Source organism: Cyprinus carpio, chromosome A10 (genome assembly GCF_018340385.1).
Source record: "Cyprinus carpio isolate SPL01 chromosome A10, ASM1834038v1, whole genome shotgun sequence".
NCBI classification, from domain to species: Eukaryota; Metazoa; Chordata; class Actinopteri; order Cypriniformes; family Cyprinidae; genus Cyprinus; species Cyprinus carpio.
The window spans coordinates 6716196-6738467 of record NC_056581.1 but is presented as its reverse complement, the minus strand read 5'-3'; the positions used below and the strand labels follow the sequence as shown (position 1 = coordinate 6738467).

Here is a 22272-nt window from a genome sequence, read left to right as displayed (position 1 = left end):
ATGATCCGGTTCTTTTTAATGAATCATTGCCCAAATCCAGAAACAAGTGACTCGATTCAAGATACAATTTTCTCTAATCTCAACCTGAAACATGTACAGCATTAGCAAAAAGCAACTTTATTTCATATGAATTCCTTGGAAATACAAAATGCTTTCATTATAGCCTGAACTGAATCGGAATCGAATTAAAGTGAATTGTTTCGGGAGCTTATGAATCAAACTGATTCTGAACCCTGTTAGAGTGCTCTACCTACTTTTTTTTTTTTTTTTGATTTTTTTTTTGTGTAAAATTAACACCAATAAGTGTAGAGCCTCCGCACACATAAAATACTGTTTTTCCAGTGGTGCAGAGCATGCAGATGAAATTTCACAGCTGTGTCACAGAAGCTCTGATGAACCACACCACACGAACATCTAGTGGAGGTGTGATGAAGCTGCAAGATGCATCATTTAGCACTGAGGAAATAGTGCAAGTCTGCTGCTCAGAATCATCACATAACTTTTCTGAGTGCTACTCAAGGCCTTCTGCACACTTCCACTTGTATACTGAAATGTAAGTTCTGAAGTAAAGCTTCTCACTTGGGGGGTTGCCATCTGCCCTGGTTTCTCCTTCCCACAGCATTGGTGCATTAAAGTGACAGCTTCTACAATCTGCTTCCCCCCCTAGCCCCCTTCTGGGGGATAAAGACACTTTGAACTTCACTTAACCTTAGACAAGATTCATGGGGTTTTGGTGCATTAAAGCTTTGTGACATTCAAAGCTAGCAAGCTGACCAGCTGATGTTGTCAGATAAGATATAAGGCTGCCTGTTTTTGCATCATCATTAAGTTCTGCATCACAGGAAATAAAAAATAAAAAAAATAAGATGGTGATTAGATGATGATGATGATGATATTTCAAAGTCTTTCAACACATAAGTGAAATGTGAGAAGAACGAATTTCAGTACAAAACACAACACAAAGCCATGCTTACATATTAGCCACATCTAATAATGAGCAGACAGTTTTATTTATTTATTTTTTTATTTTTTTTTTTATTTTGAGGCAAATAAAAATGTTTTTTCTAAATGTGTATTCAAAAATTTTATTTAAACTAAATTAAAATAAATTGTAATTTTTTGAGTATACTTTACTGCTGTAGGCTAATTTTATTTTATTTTATTTTAAATTAAATTGACATTTTGTGTCTACTTGACTAATGTATTTTATTTTATTTTAATTTAGTTTAATTGTAATTTTTTGTGTTTACTTTACTGTATGCCACATTATTTAATTGAATTTCAATTTCAATTACATTTACATTTTTGTGTCTACAGTACAAATGTAGGCTAATTTCAATTAAATGAATTTAATTAAATTTAGAATTCACAGTATGTACAGTATGGCATAAACATACAGGATCACAGCATGTTTATGCCACATTATTTAAATTTATTTTATTTGAATTATTTTATTTGAATACTTTTTGTGTCTATTTGGCTAATTTCATTTCATTTCATTTTAAATTCCCAGTATGCAGTAAGTGGTACGTTTAATATTCCACATTATTATGTGTGACATGGTGGTCACAATCAAATCAACGTGAATCACACACTAAAGTCAAGCCATGCACTAATTAAAATGAGATCAAAGTGAAAGTGACAAAACTTCAAAGTAGTAGGCTACAGTTTGAATTAATGCTGCATTATGAAAATGTTAGGCTTTACTTCTCATATCTTTGCCAATGATGCCCGTCTCAACCCATATGCGCAGTAACAGTTTCATTACTTGTGATTAATTTCCAAAACCCACACTCATTAACATGCTGCAAAGACATGAAATGCTTCCCGCATTTCTAAGCCGTGTGTGCCATGTTAAAGATAAGCACAATGGAGCACTGGGCTGGCTCGGAACCGGCTACACAGAAGGTGGTGGGTTTTTTTCAAGCACTTGGCTTCCCTGCGGCAATCCTTTGTCTTGATCTGACTCATAGGCGGTCATGTGACCTGTCTCCAGTCATGTGGGAGTGGGAGTAAAACAGCCAGAAGCCCATTTAGACCTCCAGAAAGTGAAAGGCATGGCAGCAAAGTCTAATGACCTGATGGGCCACCTGAGGGTTTGCCTCTCTAATCACACAATGAGATCCACAGCAGCGCTCCTGCAAATCCAATTCAGCTCGACATTATGGACAGCTCGTTTCCTGAGGTGGTGCAGGAGAGAGGAGAGTTAAGTAAGTAGAAGGAAACTTTCAAAAGCGTGGTCAACTATTTCCAACATTTGGACATTTAACATCCTGTTGATCCACTGTGTGTTTCCTTACCTTTCTCTAACTTTAATGCACAGAATGCCTTTTTGTTTTTTTTGCTCTATTATGCTACTTAAGCCTTTTTTTTATTTAGCCCTATATATGTTTAAAAACTATTTCTATATATAATATGTGAGAGAGTCACTAGTCACTTCTCAAAGGCCTAGTGATAGTATTGTTCACTGCTGACACCTTGTGTTCAGTGACAGACTAGACGTCAATAAATCACAAAGGAAATACTATTTCACAATATTACATTATATTTTTTACTGTATTTTTGATTAAATAAATGCAGCCTTGGTGAGCATAAGAGACTTTTCAAAAGCATTTAAAAAGTGTTACAAACCCCAAAATGTTGAACGGTATTGTTCTATTTAACAAAACTATGTATGTGTGTCTTTAGCAGATTATTATATTAATGCAACATATATATTTTTTTCAGTGAACTGACCTAACAAACATTTGCTTGACACAAATTCTAACATGAAGCTTTTATTTTTTCAACATTACACCACGTTACTAAAAACGCTGATGAAACACAGAACTATGGACAGACACATAATCGTTGGAGTGCAATGCATGATTTGATAACACCTATGCCGTTTTAAAAGACACCGCAATGGAGACCAAGAACTAAAGGCAATAAAAACATAAGAATGCATCGACAATAGACATTTTAAATCCTAGTAAATGAAGTGGCTTTGTGTGGAACTTCTAGTGTTGACAGTAATTACAACCTACTGTAAGAAGCACCAACAGTGTACAAGAACCGAAAGCCAGAGCTTACCAGCAAGCCTGAGCTATAGATATTTCATATTAGTCCACAATATAACACTGTTGCTATTAGCACGAATAGAAGTCATACATCGCAGTGCTTTTATCTGTAAAACTGAATCAATTATGTAGCGTTAGTGTCCATGCATTTTTTAAATGAATGATTATGAACATTTTGCATTTTTGCTAGATGATAGAAATGTTCATTTAGTGATTGTTAAAACTGAACTTTTACATATCAACACCAAGAATTAATAAAAACGACATGATATATGTACAGTGCCATACATGTTATGGAGAAAATAAATTAAGTTTATAGTGTAATAGTGATGACAATTAAAAAAAAAGGCGATGTTTACGAATAAACTTTGTGTAAATATATATAGGCCTATTATTATAAACATCTCTGGGCACTTTAAGAATTTGAAATAGACGTAAGGCGTAAAGAAACGGCTGGAGCAGTTTATGAAATCGATATTCCATTACTAATAATCTGGTTTTTCTGTAGGGATATGAGAACCTTCATCCTGTCTTTATTATGTACACCAGAGACGTACAGAGACTGCTGTATATGTGAGTGAAATGTGATGTGGCGTCATCTTCCGTGCTTATCTTCAAATGTCTGCATAGCATCCGCATTAGATTAGAGTGGATATTACTGGCATCTCTGGAGGGCGCGGGGGGTTAGTGTCCAAGTCCAAATGTCCAAATGTTAGAAAAGGGACACTTTCTTCTTCAGGTCGTTCCGTTTCCATAGTGACAGGCAATCAAATTCTGCGATGGACATTCCGAATAAGCTCTGGAATACCTCTGGAGACAGATGCCGCTTTTTAATGAAAAAAATAAAATAAAATAAGTCAGTTTATATGTGCGGTCAGAGACAAAATCCTATAGAGGACGGGGGAAAACATCCCCAACTACACTTGCATTTATTTATTTATTAAGTTGTAGTAGGAATGTTTGGGGGAAATTTATTTTTTATTTTAGTTTTGGTATTTTTTATTTTAATAATAATAATAATAAAAATTTAATAATAATAATAATAATAATAATAATAATATATATATTTAAATATACTTGTTTATTTATTTGTTGTAGGAGTGTTTGGAAACAACAGCAATAATAATAATAATAATAATAATAATAATAATAAATGTAAATATGAAATATTAAAATATTCAAAAAATATGAAAATGTCTTCATTATTTATGCATTTTCATAAAAATTATTTAATACAAAGTTTTAATAATTGTTATTATTTTCCCCAAACACGTAATCATAAATAAATAAATAAATAAATAAATAAATAAATAAACAAACAAAGCAAGCGTTTAGTTTATACATTTAATTAATATATCCAATAATTTTTAATGTTATTATTATTATTATGTTTTCCAAACACTCCTATCACAAATAAAAAGCAAACAAACAAATTAATAAATATTTCCCCAATTATTATTATTATTATTAAATGTAATAATAATAATGCTAATTATTAGCATTAATGCTAATGGTAATAATAATAATTGCTAAATCTTTTGAGCTCATAATGGTTTAAAAAAATCAAGAACATTAAACTTATAATTTTATTATAAACGTTATAATAAAATCCTTTATTTTCTTTTTTTTTTTTAGATTTACCTCTAATCTGGTCCTGTCAACACCTGGAGGAAGCTTACTGCGCCCTCTGTGGGTCACAACCAGCATTTCATATGGATATATCTGAAGGCAGAAGAGATTTCATAACATTTTGGTAGTATTATACAGTATATGCGGTACTCATCCTTTTTGATTGCTTGGACACAGTAAACAGGCCGTCACATGTTAACAGCTTGCTCAAGAGAGAATGTTTACAACACATACAACCTCCAAAGTTTTCACTTTGATATTGTCTTCAGTGACACTGCCGTACTGAATTTTGCATTCAATGGATGCGAGGCTTAGAAGCAACATGGATGTGAGTGAGTGAATGTATGGCATGGGGTTAGAAGAGAGAACCAGAGCATGAAAACTTTGGAGGGTCTCGTAAGATCTGCCTCACCTTCTGTTCCAGAATACTAGGAAGAGAGCTTCCTCTGTCCAATCTCCCACTCTGTGAATCGCCATTCTATGAAGACGCCACCCCAGCCCCAAAAATACCCCCCGGGACAAAGGAGATCGATATGAGAGAAGTACATTTAGAGAGGAGGGTCTCACTACATCCATAATAATGAATCAGCCTCATTTGACTCATTATTAACAGTGTGTGGACATCAAATGAGTCTGAAGCCATGAAGCAGTGTAGGCTAATGTCAGGGTAAATATACATTAGTAGCAGGAAAAGGATGTGGTTTCTATGTCAGAGCTTATTATCTGCTGCTGCTGGCATATTAGAAAACTCAACAGCCATGCTTGTGAAATCGAATAAACAAAAGCCATTTTACCTGTACACCTGAGGAACATAGAAAGAAAAAAAGAAAAATTCAGCAACATTAGATATTAGATATTTTCAGTTAATTTAAATATAAATTCTCACTCAAATTGTTATGCTGATAATTAAATTAGCAGAAACATTTATGTAAATAATGAGAATTTTTAATACCCTGCTTATGTATACAAAAAATTTTGACCATACCTGTTTTTGCTTTTCCATTGTCTGTGGAGGTGAAGTCTGCAGACTGGAGCTACATGCACGAGGAGAAACAATTACACTCATTAGAGACTCGAAAGAGCTATAGGAACATCTTAAAGGGATCGTTCACCCAGTGACAAACACGCAAGCACAGAGGAGAGAGCAAAACAAAACACTGGTCACGAATTTGAAGTACAAAACGAGGATTTATAAAGAAAAATGTCAGAGGATTTCAATATAAGCAAAGAGACTGGTTTTCCTTTTCCTACACCTACATCATCCGCTGGAACGCCACTATTTAATATTACAAGTAAAAAACGTATGATAGTAATCAGTAAAGAAAGGCTCCGTGTTTATTATTACAATTAATAATGTTGATAATTAATATTATGAATTAATAATCATATTTAATGTTACAAAAAAATTGATACTGATCAGTAAAGAAAACTACATTTTAATTACTGCAATGAATAATGTCAGAAATTAATATTATTATTTTTAATTTTGAATATAACAAATAATATTAATCAGTAAAGAAAAATAAAATGCAATTACTACAATTAATAATAATTAATATTCATATGTGATATTAAAAAAGACTACATTTAAATTTTTACATTTGTTAATAATTAGCATTATATAATATATTTAAAGACTATAATTTATTAACAAATAATGTAATATAATAATAATTATTAATAATAATTATTTTTAGTAGTAGTATTCATATTTAATATTAACAATCTTAGAGTATTTATTAATTTTACATTTTAAAAGAAAAAAAAAGATGAACATTATAGGCAAACTCATGTTATGATTACAATTTATAATATTATACTTTTGAAGATGATTTTCTCTTACCCTTGTGAGACCTGTTCGACTGCAAGGAGGTAAAGAGGCGGATTTAGTAGCACTGGCTGATGATCCTGCAATGAATGTAGATGAAACATTTAATTATAGGCAAAATAGACATTTCTCAATAGACTTTCTATTCACACAAATGCAATTCATCATTTGAACACTGGGTGTCCTCTGTGACTTGCTGGTAGGTACTATATCAGCTGCACAATACAAATTCACTGTGATGTGTAAAGGCAGATCAGCCAACTAAAAAGAAATGTTTCGAAAGGGTGTTTTGCAGCGTTTTCCCAAACCAACCTTTCTGTTAACAGAAAAAAAAACTTTTTCTTAGTGTAAAGAACACTTGAAGGTGCTTTATTTTTCCAATGGAAAGTTGTCATGGATATTAAAGGTTCTGAAGACTAAAACAGACATGACATACCCAAATGTATGTTTGTCCCATCTGGCAGGGAACGTGTTTTTCTGCGAATGAGCACTGATTTCTCAATTTCCTCCTTCAGGATCAATTTGCCCAAGTTGGACGGTATCTGAAAAACAAACAGCTCCATTAAGCGCTAGCCTCATGTTGTGTGTGCTTACCCTTCCAGCACTCTCTTCAGTTTAATGGCCTGAAAAGAAAACACTTAATCATCTAGCCTTAGAGAAAATATTCCCAGCCCAGCGATTTATTGTAGGCAATCTCCAGACATATTAATCCTAACAGTATTGATATGGGGCAGTGAGTCCGGCTTTTTTAACCTTCTGAAGTTCCTGTTCCTGGAGTCTCTTTGCATCTTCTGTCAGGTCCTCAAACTCATCGTCCTCCATTTCTTTTCCCTGTTTGGCTGCTTTCTTCTCGATCTCTGTGAGCAATTGACAGGAGTTGTAAAATAAGTGTAAGTGTGAGTACCAATGAATAATATTTCATATACTGTTATGCTGACGTTTCCTTAATCACTGCAGCCTAATAAAGTGTCCTAACCCGATGTGAAAAGAAGTTTCCTGCATTAGGTTTCACACTATTTTCCTAGAGCATTTTAGCAAAGCAAAGCAAAACAAAACAAAACAAAACAAAAAATAGCAAAACAAAAAATAGCAAAACAAAACAAACAAAACAAAACAAAACAAAGCAAAGCAAAGCAAAACAAAACTACTTGCATGTACCACTTAACAGACCATATCATGAAGTTTAGTAGTTCATTCATTTATAATAATAATTTATATTATAACAATACAAATAATAATATATAATTCACATTAATCATAATTTACAATAAATAATAATATTAATGTAGAAAGACTACATTTTAATTATTATAATTAATAATGTTAATAATAATTATTAATAGTAGTAAAAAGTAATTAATTATTATTAATTAATATTTGTATTTAATATTACAATCATATTAGAATATTACAATATTGTATTATATAATAAAAAGTAATACAATTTCTATAATTAAATGAATCATTTAAAATTATTATAATTAATGCTAATAATTAATAGCATTCATTAATATTCATCTTTAAAATCACAATAATATCAGAATACTACAATATAATTGAAATAATATTAATTACAATTTAAAAAATAATAATTATATTAATGAAGCCTAAATATTAATTCTTATCATTAATAATGTTAATAATAATCATTAGTAGTACTTAATTAGTATTAAAATTTATATTTAATATTGCAATATTCTAAGAATACTACAATATAATATTGTAATATTGCATAATAATAATAATAATAATAATAATAATAATAATAATAATAATAATAATAAAAACAAGACTACAATTTAAACACATATGCTAAAAAGTGAATCATCTCTCAGCTTCAGCTTTTTTAATGCTGCAATAGCAGTAGGACACACTTCAGGTGATTTCCCCTTTAATATACAGATATGTGTAGTGAGAGTTTGGACCAATAAAATTTCATTGTGGGAGGGGCTACAGAAATCTGAAGCTGGTGAGATTTACCCATAGTGGCTAGAGAGGGTGGACAGGGCCAGTACTCTGTCTCTATCTTTGAAGGTTGGTTGGGATCAGGCGGCTGGGCTGCTGGGAACTTGGAGGACTCAATGATAACATCATGTTTACTATGAGACGTTCCCGTCTGTCCGTCTGAGGACGGAGACAAGACAAACATCAAAACATCAGCAGCAGAATGTGACCAGTTCATCTTTTAATACACTCCGGAAAACCAATATTCCTACATGAAAGTGAGGTATAGATCACTAACTACAAAATATAAATAATAAAAGAACAAATACCGTGTTTGTAAATTGGTGGCTTCTTATAGATGTTGGTGCCACTGTCTGAAACATAAATGCATGTACAGTTAAACACACATTTGAATGATTATGAAGAATGTCGTTGTGCTGTAAAATCGTACCTGGCCTGTGGAAGTGCTGCATGGGGCCTTTGGAGGCGGGGCTGATTTTACGGAGCTGCACCGTGGAGCCCATGTTGGAGCCTCCTGGCGACCCCTGCTCTGACCACTCCTTTGACTCTTTTGAGGCAAATATCTGAAGAAACAGGGGAATTGCATAAACCTTCTATTATTCTAGAATGCTAGTAATAGAAGCACTTGCTTATGGTAACGTAACTTCATGTTTCAATCCTGATCGTAAGAGTGGACATAAGTTAAAAACTTAGCATGTTAACAGAAGTTTGAATATCATATTTTACCTCCTGACACTGCAAACTCAAGCCTTTCTGTAAAATGTGCTTACTGTGGTCAGCAGCATAATGCCATTTGATTCCACTGTTCAGTGTTCTAGTTAAATGTAGTTAATTAGCAATGCACAATATTACAATTCTGGCTCATACAGATATGCTGTAACAGTATAAATTCATATTCAATATTAAAAATATTGGAATATTACAATATAATATTTTAATGGATTGTATTAATTATGATTCATTCACTAAAAGTAAAATGAATTATATCATGTTAAAATTCATGAGAGCAACATGTCGCTAATTATTTAAATGTTATTGCCAATAACCAATTCATGGTCAATATCAAAATCAAATAGCATTTTTTTTATGTAACTCTAAAAACTAAAATGAAACATACTATGGATAATAAGTGGATATTCATTTTGAGATGTATTAATTCATTGAATAATATTTATATGACTGCACCATAATAATATAAAAGACATGATTGGTTACACTTTGTTTTCAGGTGTCCTTGTTACAGTGTAATTATGCATTTAAGTACTGAGTAATATTACTTAACTGCATGTACTTACTATATGGTTAGGGTTAGGATTTGGGTTTTGCTTAGTTGTACTTGCATGTAATTATGCATAATTAATTATTATAATAGTAAGTACATGTAACATGTAACAAGGACACCTTAAAATAAAGTGTTACCACATGACTTTTTAAAAATATTATTATTAAACATAAAATAATACAATATAACATATAATAGAATATTAAATAGAATATTTCATATTAAATTAAATAACTTTTAACTGTAATAATTAATATTATTGACCTATATTCAGTGTTACAACATTATAATTATAATTATACAGTATACTATTATAATCAAAAGTGTTATATTAATACAAATTGATAATATTAATCATACAAGAAAGACTACATTTAAAATATTAAAATGTAGAAATAATGAAATATTAATAGTGCTAATAATTAATAGTAGATTTCTCAGATTTGTATTCAATATAAAAATACATACTACAATATAATTATTATAATGAATAATAATAAAAAAAAAAAAAATAGTGTTAAAATTTATAATATTAAATTTCTGGCTGATAATACTGATATGCCCGATAGTGGCCTCCTTTACAATTCATCATTTAAAAAAAAATATATATATATATATTAATAACTAATATTAAAAAAATAATAATATGGATAATAAGTGGGTATTCCTTTTGAGATTTGCTAAATAATATTTTTTTATATATTTATATGACAGCAACTCAATAATGTGAATTAAATACATTTAAATAAAATCATTACATTGCAATAATATTAATTAATATTCAATATTAAAATAATATTTGAATACTATTGTATTATAATTAATAATAACAATAAGAAGAAGCACAAATTAATAATATAATCAGTGGAGAAGGACTATAATTAAACTTATGATTAATAAATGTTAATGATTAATAGTATTGATTCATATTCAATACTTAAAAAAATTTAATACTACAATATAATATTATAATTAATAGTAATAATTATAATGAATAAAAATGAAATCATATTAAAATGCTGTATGATAACAATATGCTGCTAATTATTTTCATATCATGGCCGATGACCGAAAAATAGACATTATAAATTTCAATGATTAAACTATTACAAATTAAATTCAATTATTAACATTGTTATTAACATTAATTAAACATAACTAAAGACACTGAGTCATATTTGCTTTGGCAAACATAGTTCAAATACAAAACTGAAACTGAATGTCATTTACAGTGGCTGCATCCTTCATTAACTGAGTGGCTCAGTAAAACAATCACAATGGAAGTGTGCAGGAAGATAAATGCGGTAGTTAAAGCTAGTGATCGGTGACTAGTGTCAGTCCTGATCGATAGAGGCTTGATGTCTCACCTCAGGGGAAGGAGGGGGCGAGATAGAATGAGGTGACATTGATCTCTGGAGGAGACAAGGAGAGAAAACAGAACACACACATACATGCATCATCATCAACGCCTGACATTCAGTGGCTCTGTGTCACTTTTACCCACAAATGATTTCCCATGCATAACAAAGCTTGACTAAAATCATTAAAGTTACATCTCACCATTATATTCAGCTTCCTGCTCACCAAAACACATATACTGTTTCCACTTTAAGTGGAAGTTGTAAAACGCACAATAAAGCTTCTCAAATGCTTCTCAATGCTACTATAATGAAACAAAGACTGAATCTAAAGAGACACTCTTTCTTTTCTGACCTCTCTGCTTCTGGAAAGACCCACATGATCCAGGGCTGAGATATTGAAATGCGGCTCGTACACCATCAGATCTGGCCGTTCCACCTCAAGAATGGCTTTGTCTTTGGGAATGGCGGCCAAGTCTTTATATCCAATGACCTGATTGTCCATTCGTGCCTTTGGGGAGTTAGAAAGAAAGAGGGTGAGTTAAGTTTGGTGTGAAAGAAACTCTTGTCCTCTGAAATGCCTCACAGGGTTCCTAGGAACAGGGATATCAAGCATGTGCTTTATGGCAGATAACAGAACGCATGTGTTATCTGTGAAACTGAAAGTGTTCTGGCTAAGGTTTTACTTACCACAATAGAGGTGGCTGGGGACCCAGGAGCACTTGGACCTTGGGAGGACGGGGCCGTCCCTGCCTGTGGCGGGAGAGCGGAGCAAAAAGGTCAGAGGTCATCATTTAACTCCTATCCAGTGACATGTTGCTAATGAGAAATAAGATCTATAAATAATTTCATCAATCAAACTGATGATGTGTGTCACTCAGCCACGCCCCCTTTCCATTCTCACTAAGTGAAGAAACCCACTGCAGATCTGATCAAATTTTAACGGGTTTACTTTGACTGAAAGACAGTATAAAGATTAATATCCACATATGAGAAAAAGCTACAGAAACATTTTGGAAATTCCAGTGTTAGGAGATCAATGACATTTTAGCAAAAAAAAGACTGTATAGAGATTAATATCCACATATGAGAAAAATATATATATATATATATATATATATATATATATATATATATATATATATATATATATATATATATATATATATATATATATATATATATATATATATATATAAGCATATACAGTATATATATATTGTCAAGCAAGATATCATCCACAGACATTACCTTTTGCATGACTGAAGTAAATTATAAAACTAATTCTTTGTTCTTCCAGCTACACAGATCTGCAAAAAAGCACAAAAAGGCCAAACATGAAATCAAAATAGAAACAAATAAAGCTGGGTATTATAAATATTTAGCCAAATTATTAGCTGGAAATGCAGACATGCTAAATGAAAATGCTAAAGTGGTTTTAAGGTAAAAAAAAATTGTTGAGCAGTATTTTAATCTAATTTTCCAGTAAAAATGTATTTTTTTTAATGATTAAAAAAGATTTGAGAAACAAAAATGTGTCAGACATTAGGATTTATTTCAGAAAGTATCTTTTGAATCACATTTATTTTTATTTATTAGAAAGTTAAGAAATGTATTATTATTATTATTATTATTATGTATACTACCATTCAATATGGGGTCTGTAAGATTTTTTTGGTTTTTGAAAAAAGTCTCTTCTTTCAGTTCTCACCAATGTCGCATTTATTAAATTAAAAATGCAGTAAAACTGTTATATCATGAAATATTATTAGAATTTAAAATAACTGTTTTCTAATTCAGTGTTTCAACTGGTGGGTCACAAGACCGTTCTGAGTGGAATGTACAGTCAAGGAAACATAAACAAACAAACAAAAAAATATTCTAAATGTTTTTCTGATGCACTTTTTTTTTCTCTTACCTCAGAAAACGAACTCTCCTGTCCTGTCAGACGTTAACTAAGAGCATGCAACGTGTGAAATAAACGTAAAGTACCAATAGATAAAATAGATAGTGCTTTGTGTTTTATATGTAATGTGTTTGGGTTTGTTGGTATGATATTCATTTTATTCATGAGCAGTTTCCACGTTTCATTATCAGCTCATGTTAGTATTGTGTATTCAGCATGGTAACTGTTGTTTCCATAACCCCAAAATGCCATGTTATTTTCACTTTGTGTTATTTTCTATATGTTTAAATGACTGCAGTGGCTCATACCAGCTGAAATGTATTAACAAAAACTAGTTTGGGACTGCTATTTAATAGCCTTACATTATATTTTCTATATGTTTTATATATATATATATATATATATATATATATATATATATATATATATATATATATATATATCTATATAAAGGGGGACAGTACTTGTGTGTGTCAACAATGTTTGTGAAATAAATTTTTTAGGTTGAGTGTATATTTTATTTCCAATACTTGGGGGTTAGGAATATTCGCTTTTACTTAGCAACCATCCAGAAAACCACTGCAAATCTATAGCAATGTGTTAAAAATGGCTCAGAACACCTTAGTAACCACATAACAATGGCTTTATGATCACATCACAACAACCCAGCATTGTGGTACCACTCACATTTTCTTCTGGAAATGTCAAAATCAAGTTGGAAATGGAATATAACAATGGTCTTGTATGATATGGTGTGATATAAATCACAATTGTAGACAAGCTGAAATGACAGTCTGCCCAAAACAACATTGTGAAGATCACACATTAGCAGACTCAGCGTAACAGTTCTCAAATTCAGTCTGAGGCGATCCATTTAATTAGGCTCCCACTGAGGGTGTTCAACACACTCACATATCACACACATTCAGCGCTCAGCACACCATACATGCATAACCAGGTTATTCCACATGTAGCTTATGCCACTGGATTCAGAGATGCATATCATCTGTTTTATGGTAGAAAGGTTCCATAAAAATCCTCTTAAAGCTGACATGTCATTTTTGTGTTAAAATACTTTCTCCTACAGTAGCTCAGTTTAATATGCAGAGACAACTATAAGTAAAACCATTTGTAAGTTGATCCCCAAGACCTGCAATCCTATGCAGTGTTATTTTAGTATTATTTATATATAATATTGTAGTATTTATTTATATTTCAATCAATAGCATGTTTTTGTCCAACTATTGGAAGAATTGACTTTAAAAGCTGCTATCTGTGTGAATAAATATGAAGGAGAGCAGTTACACCATTTGTCTGATCTCCACTAAGAGGATCAGTGGACTCGTGTCTTTATGAAATGAGATGTTAATTCATTAGATGCAGGGATAGTATCCTGTTAGTGTGGGGGAGGGGAAGTGACATCATGATAGCAGAGAATTGAGAATTGACCACAGCTTTTATCAGATTCCAGCATCAGAAAACATCAGAGAGTTATGATCAGTACAGATGGTTGCGGGTTGGCAACGGTTAATGTGCTAATTAGTTTTAACAGTAATTTCAATTTCATATAAGGATGAGCTTTGAATATTTTATGACAAGAGCATAAAGCACACTCTGAGCAGGGACAAGCCTCAAGGCATTTTGAATCCATTTTTCTTGCATTAAAATAGTCACCAAAGATGCTCTTTTTGCAGTTTTTTGACTGGTTGAGGTTCACTCGGGGTAATGCGAGAGGTTTTTTCGTTCCGCTTTGTTTTGACTGCTCGTGCCTTGCTTCAGGGGAAAAGAGGCAAAATGTCAAGCATTGCATTTATAAATCTCAAAAAGAAATGTCTAGGCCATATTTCATCTTAAAACCAAATGAAGATGAAAAAAAAATATTTTGCATTAAAAAAAAAAAAAAAAAAAAAAAAAAACTATTGTAGGAAAAAAATGTTGTTGTTGTTATATTTTTTTGATGATTATTAAAAATTCCACTCAAATTCTCAATACTGTAATAAAATTCAATTCAAATCAAATTTTAAAATAGAAATATTTTCAAAAATACTGTATTACAATTTCTAATTATAAAGTAAGATAAAATAGCTCCATTTAATATGCACAACTATAAGTAAAGCCATTTTTTAGTTGATATCCATAAAAAGAGTTTCTGTGTAGTGTTATTTGAATATTATATATATAACAACATAAAATAACAAAAGCATTCACTAAAACTAAAATTAAAATATAAATGTAAAAGATAAATTAAAATATTATATATATATATATATATAAATATATATATATATATATATATATGCTATTATTGTTTTTATTAATATTTTAATTTATCTTTTACATTTATATTTTAATTTTAGTTTTAGTGAATGCTTTTGTTATTTTATGTATTTAAATATTTATATTTGTTTTTCATCTATTTTCATTTTAGTAATTTTAGTAATTACTTTAATTCAGATAGTTGCAAAGGCAAAATTTCTTCACTTTTAACACTTTCTCAATTTAATACTTTAATTGCACACTGTAATTATTTAATTACAGCCAATCACCCCTTTACTTGTTCAGTGTAAAATAATTGATATTCAGTAATATTATCAGTTTAACTGCACTGACACTACTGGATGAGAACATCTGAACTGAATTGAGCCGGAAAATTACACTTACTTTACAACATCGACACTGTTATTGAACTGAATAATGACACTATAATCTTCTGTAGAGCTCCATTACAGCTGAAATTGATGAACTGATTAATTTTACAACATTAACACTGTTATATAACACTGTCATATTAAACCTTCCTTTTTTGACTATTCTAAAAGAGTAAAAACAAAGCTTTGACACAAAAGGCAGTGAGACTAATATATTGTAGCACCAAACTATCACTATTTGTTTCCTTTCCTGCATCTTTCCCACCCTGCCTGACCTTAGCCATATCCATCTGTCCCTGCTGGTTAGGAGGGTTAGCGATCAGCTCAGGTCAGGTTTACTCTGCCATGAAGGACATTGTACTGAGACCCTCAGCACCTATACTGACATGATTGATCACCTTGAGCACAATGTAAATGGCTGTTGTTTGAGATGAAGGGACCCATGTGCATCAAGCCGTCTGTAATTCAAGTTCAATCTGGCTAAGAAGAGGCCCTGAGCACCAGGCTTAAATAAAGTTTGATTTACTGGTCATTCACACGCTGAGAAGACAATATGGCATTTAAATAATTACATTACATATGTAATCTGTATGTAAGTAATGTAATTTTTGTTAATGTAACTGTTTTTGTTAATTCATTGTTAGTTCACTTAAGTTCAGGTTTATGAACAGAATATAAAACTTTTGATTTAAATTTTTTTATTTAATATTAAATGTTAACTTAATTTAAATTAACTAACTAAAATTCATAAATGCTTTAGATCTATTTATCAATGTTAGTTCATGTTAACTAATGTTAACAACTGAAACCTTATAAATACAATTAAATTAAAAATAAGCAGCAGCAACAAAATATTCTTTAAATGATGACCCACAGACTTTAACAAGCTGGTGTGCTTCTGCTACTGAAAACATGCTGATCAACCAGAGAGAAACTTATGATACCATTACTAACATCACTCTGTTAAAGACAGCACAGTGTGTATTAATGGACCTGCTTCTGGCATTAGAGAAAACAGTGTGTGTTGATAAGGAAGCAGGGCAGCGCACCCATGAGATCCAGAGAAAGCCCTTATCTCCCATCGGACGGGGAGTCTTAGCGTGCATGAGTAAGCAGTCAGTGAATATGATTCTTATTCACTGCAAAGAAATCATTTTCTTAATCAGTATTTGTGCCTCAAAACTAAATAACAAACACAGTTTTGCTCCTCAAGTAAATTTCTCTTGTTTTAGGGATGTTTAGGTGGATTTTTACTGGAAGACAAGACAACAATAATGATAAGAAAATAGTTTTTTTGTTTGAACATTCAAAATCGTAGAAGTCTTTTATATTGAGGCAAAAAGACCACCTTCTAGCACCATCACGACACACTTCCTAGCACAACATAATCACATAAGTATGTTTTTTTTAACCATTTTCAGTCAAATCAGTCGACTTTTAAATGGAAAAGAACCAGATTTAAATCTGATCTTTAATATAAATAATAATTTGGTTTGGTTTACTGTAGTAAATGATCAGTCATGATACAACAAATATATTATATTTTAAATTTAAGTCATAAACTGCACAGGACCAAGCACCAAGAATCCATAACTTAATTAAATAAATAAATAAATAAATAAATAAAACAAAACAAAAATTAAGGAAGGGATCACAGAACCAACCTCAATCAGTCTGAAAGAAAACGGTCACTTTGGAGGCAAAACAAGCCACAATACACCCCAGCATTCCACCTCAGCTCCAGTTCTGTGATGAAGAGGAAATCCTACGCTGAGAGATCCAGACTTCCTGTCATCCCACTCTCGTTCTCCACAGTCCTCTTCGTCTCTTTCTCTCTCTCTCTGCACGTTGCCTTGAAGACCCCACCCACTTCTCTCTCCACCCAAACTGAAAAGCACTTATCTCAGCAGACCAAGAGCAGCCAACGCCCAATCAGACCCGTCGGTTGCATCACCAGGGCAACGCTCTGCTCCGTCTGAAGAGAATTCTCCAAGCAACACTGATGGATACAGGATCTATTACCTCTGTGAGGCCACTGGGAGAGTGATGTGATGAGGTGAGGAGCTGGGGAGCTTGTGTTTCTGGCTTGACATAAACAGCCTGAGGAAGCCCTCCTCTTGAAGATCTTTCATGCTAGAACAATGGTAAAGCTGCACATCACAGCCTAGAAAACAAGCTCTTCTTAACTCCTCCCCATCACTTCTGATGTCGGGCAGCCATGTTTCTTTATTCCAGCCTTAGCTTTATTCCGCGTGTAGTGCTATCCAGGTCATAAGCCTGGGGGTTTAGCAGAGCTCTGGATTGTCTTGCCTAGATCAGTCAACAAGCTTGTGAAGATCAGAACAGCGGAGAGACTGACTGCTGGATTTGTTCAATCAGATTAGTGTTCCATTGATTAAACCTGCAATGCTTCTCAGTTCTTACTCTTAGTGAATCACTTAACAGCAATCCCAGTGACATGTCTTATTACAACTCTAGCCCTGTCCTAGAATAGAATAGAATAGAATAGAATATGACTGAAAATAATAAATTATGACAAAATAGAACACGAGGGGACAGATCTAGACCAAATAGAATAGAAAAGAATAGACATATCCAAAAATTGTGAAATAGAATATGGCAGAATATAATAAAATTGAATAGAATATTCCTGCCCTAAAAACGGCGACATGGAATAAAATAGAATATGACAAGGATGAATAGAATATGGCAGAATAGAATTAAAGTGAAAGGAATAGATCTAGACCAGACAGGAAGAATAGAATAGACTAGACTAGACTAGTCCTGTCCTAAAAATGGAAAATGGAATATAATATCATATGACAGGAAAGAATAGAATATGGCAGAATAGAAAAGAATAGTCCTGTCCTAAAAGCTGATAAATATAATGGAACGGAATATGAGTAGAAAGAAAAGAATATGACAGAATAAAATAGAAAAGAAGAACAGATCTAAACCAGACAGGAAAGAATAAAATAGTCCTGCAAACTGACAATATGACAAGAATTAATAGAATATGGCAGAATAGGATAGAAAAGAAGAGAAGAAAATAGATCTGAACCAGACAGGAGAGAATAGAATAGTCCTGAAACGGACAAAATGACCTTAATTAATAGAATATGGTAGAATATTCCTGTCCTAAGAACTGCAAAATAGAATCAAATACATTAGAGTAGACTAGAATATGAAAGATGGAATAGAATAGAATAGAATATGAAAGGAATAAATAGAACATGACTATAGAATAGAAGGGAGAAGAGCAAGCAGGAAAGAATAGAATAGAATAGAATAGAATAGAAAGAATATTCCTGTCTTAAAATCAAAATTGAATAAAAAAGAATATGGCAGGAATTAATAGATATGTCAGAATAGAATATAAATTTTACATTAGCATTGATCTTCCATCTAAATCCAATCCAAGTGAAACAGCGCAGGAGGGTGAGGTCATCTGCTGTCTAACTGGATTTATAATATGAAAGAGATGTTCAGTCTGCTTCAAGGTTTCATTATGCACCGTCACTCGTTCATAGACTCCCGACTGTCGTGAGGAACACAAAATAAACCCGCAGCGATATTCAGCTACAGGTGGAAATACCAGCAGGGAATATGCCATCAGAGACTGAAAGATCCCTGGATCAAGACAATCAGCACGTGACTCTTTGCTCTTTACATGATGTCTCAGCCTTTTTGTGATGATGAGAAAGTATTTTCACTGCCACCATCAATGCTGTCACTTCAGAGTGTGTGATCTTTTTTTTTTCATCTGAAATCAGGCCTTTGATAAATATTTCTACAAATATGAATCAGAGCTTCTTGTATTAGTCAAACACTTGTATTTACCCACTAGTAAAAAACAAAAAAAAAAAAACAAGTATACATTTAAAAGTCTATATAGAAGTCTTTAATAATAATAATAATAATAATAAAGCTATGATGCCTGTTTGGATAAAAGCGTCTGCTAAATGACTAAATGTAAATGTAATAATAATAGTAGCCTAACTATTATTGTCATTATTATTACTATAGTATATTTAATTTATTTGCCCTTATCATAAAAAAACAAGTGTTCCTCAAAGAAAAAACTGCAGGACTGAAGGAAGCAGTAGTTTCCTGTCACTTTTGACAGGAAAACACTGAAGCAGCGGGAACGCGCAGCTGTTCGGGGCGCGTCTGAAGTGCCACCAATAAGACTGTTGCTGTTTTCCTTTCGTTTTTTATTTATTTATCCCCCTGTTATTTCGGGCCGCTAGAAGGGCGCAAGTAAAATGTAATCCGCTAATAAATCATACAAATACGTTTATAGTCTATATGCGCGAAATTTCATTGAATCATAATACAATTTGTTTAAATTTCAAACTGCGTAAAAATGGTTAATTATATGACCAAGTCATGAATAGCCTAATAAGGGCAGATAAAGGAAGTCCTATACAGAACACACTCTTTTTTAAGGTCTCAATATTTTGTTTAATGTTACGTGGTCTAAGGACACATTTTATTTTCTAGTCGGGCCTTTTAAATCCAGATTTGACATTTTCAAATAAAGCTATAATTGTCCTCTAGACTCGAGAGAGATCGCGAGACTTCTGTGTAGCTGTAGAAGGACAAGTGTATGATGATGCCTCTGTACCACAACCTCTAGCCTACTGATGCTTATGATCGATTACGGCAAAATATTAACAAACATATCCATCAATACGCCAATAGGTAGCTTACAATAAAAAACAGCAAATCCATATAGCTACATCTATAAGTGCAACATATCCTGCACATTCCCGCTGAATCCCAGCTATGTGATGAGAAATAAACATGTCGCGTAATCGTACCTGAGACTGTAAAACAGCGGTTTATTCCGTCCTTCTCACCGGAGATGCAGATATTCAAAGGTCTCTCAAACACTCAAGATCATTGCGTGGATTACGCGTTCACTGGTCGTGTCTCAAACACCAGTGAGCTGCCTACCTAGAGCGCATTTTTGGGCGTCAGTTGCTTTCGGTGTCAGCTGACTCGGAACGCATTAATAATCCCAAAAACGCGGTTTATAGTTTTTGAGACATAAGAGCAGAGCAAAATATGATAAAATGGGTAAAAACATATTTTACAGTAAAAAGCCAACCAGTCAGATAAATTAAGTGTAAAACAGCTGCAATGAACTCAAGATAGGACAGTCCTGTTCCTCTTTCCTCCCAATGCGAACTATTTTATTTATTTATTTATTTTTAGAAGGGCATGCACTATTGCTGGAAATGACCTGGATATGTGCTATATTTTATCCTCCCCTGGCCTTCACAAACCTGTGATTATGTTTGGCTTTATTCAGACTTTGCAAGTAGCCTACTCTGTCATTAACCCCTGGAAATAATACAAAACCTTAAACTTAGATTCTACTGCGATTATCAATTAGAGCCAGGATACAATTTCTTGATCTGAATAAGTCAAGGTATTTGAAAAAGCTATTTTAAAAATAAATAAACAAACAATAAATCAACAAAAAGGCCTACATGAAGGCTTTGATCAGAAAGTTACCACTAGAGGGCGCAGAAAGGTAGAAAGGGGGAACTATGATGTCACTTTGTAGGCAAAACCCCGGAAGCGAGTTAGCATTTTAGCATTTCCGGTTCCATCATTCCGGAGTCAGTGGGTTTTTTGAATGGGAGTTTGATTAAATCCCCTAAAATTAAGGTCCGTGGTTAACACAGGCTCGAGATATGTTCTACAACATAAAACACACCAGTTGCACCCCACTCGTGATTTTTTTCAAACTGTTATGTTTCTTGAAAAAGACGGTTGCTAACAAGTTGCTAAATGGGACTACAGGCATTGTAGGAGACATTAAACGTCATCACGCTGAACAGCTGATAAATTGTATTTTCCAGTTATACTATAATTAGTGCAATTAAATGTAGAATAACCAATAAATAGTTTCCCGCATTTTATAGTGTTGTTCGACAATGTTTTTGTTTTGCCTCAAAATGCAACCACAAGTCTTCAGATAGAAGATAATCATTTTATCGCTTGTTTCTGATGTGGAGACTCTGGGTTGGTAGTATAGGTAAACTCATATTACGATTATTCCATGGGACGAATTCCAAACGGAAGTTAGCATCCCTATGCCCTACTCCCTTCAAAGGGTTTACCCTCCGGAGTGAGGGCTTCGAAGGGATGAAACAACTGTTTCTTGAAGTGCCCTTCTGCGTCCTCATCACGTGCCCACACAGAGGCTCCGTCATCATGCAAAGAATCTGTGCAAAGGATTATGGGAACCCGAAGTGTCAATCAGTTGTACCCTTCGAAATCCTTCATTCCGAAACGACCCTTCAATATGGTGCCCATGATTGTTTTCACTCCAAAGTGCCCTTCGGAGGGCGATATATCCCGTTTGGAACGCACCGAGTATCTCCTAACTGAAGATCACATGATCACAAACGAAAATCTCTTCTATGAAGTGACCATTGTATGTTCCTTTGAATTCGCTAACGGACTTCTGGAAGGGCCCTTCATGAAGGGATTCAGATGTTCACTCTCGATTCCTCTTCCCGAAGTGACCCCTTGGAGGGCGCAAAAAAGCCATTTGGAATTCGCCCACTGCATGTAAACACC

At 32.9% G+C, this 22272-nt stretch overlaps 1 protein-coding gene across 7 annotated transcripts; it reads right to left on the bottom strand.

Annotated features, from left to right (window-relative positions):
* Positions 1–2761: 2761 nt before the first annotated feature.
* LOC109047608 (dematin-like) lies at positions 2762–21669 on the bottom strand. 7 transcript variants are annotated; one of them, XM_042764888.1, is made up of 17 exons: positions 17340–18160; positions 14702–14800; positions 12373–12431; positions 11812–11940; positions 11477–11632; positions 11131–11175; positions 8912–9044; positions 8790–8834; positions 8497–8640; positions 7270–7373; positions 6953–7058; positions 6532–6596; positions 5674–5722; positions 5483–5490; positions 5101–5166; positions 4701–4781; positions 2762–3885 (listed from the first exon to the last, which is right to left on the bottom strand). In XM_042764888.1, exons 5-17 carry the CDS (start codon positions 11624–11626, stop codon positions 3772–3774), a joined length of 1110 nt encoding a protein of 369 aa, XP_042620822.1. In that variant the 5' UTR covers positions 11627–11632; positions 11812–11940; positions 12373–12431; positions 14702–14800; positions 17340–18160; the 3' UTR covers positions 2762–3771. The 7 variants fall into 7 exon arrangements, with proteins under 7 accessions (XP_042620822.1, XP_042620818.1, XP_042620817.1 ...); XM_042764884.1 differs by having other exon boundaries at positions 11812–11874; XM_042764883.1 differs by lacking the exons at positions 14702–14800; positions 17340–18160 and adding an exon at positions 20499–21669 and having other exon boundaries at positions 11812–11874.
* Positions 21670–22272: the final 603 nt, after the last annotated feature.

What these genes read in the sequence shown, in the direction of transcription:
- LOC109047608 (XM_042764883.1), bottom strand. An exon ending in GTCGAACAGGTCTCACAAGG is followed by an intron (nt 5,723 to 6,531) that starts GTAAGAGAAAAT and finishes TCGTGCATGTAG; the next exon opens with CTCCAGTCTGCAGACTTCAC. An exon ending in CTAGTATTCTGGAACAGAAG is followed by an intron (nt 4,782 to 5,100) that starts GTGAGGCAGATC and finishes TTCTGCCTTCAG; the next exon opens with ATATATCCATATGAAATGCT.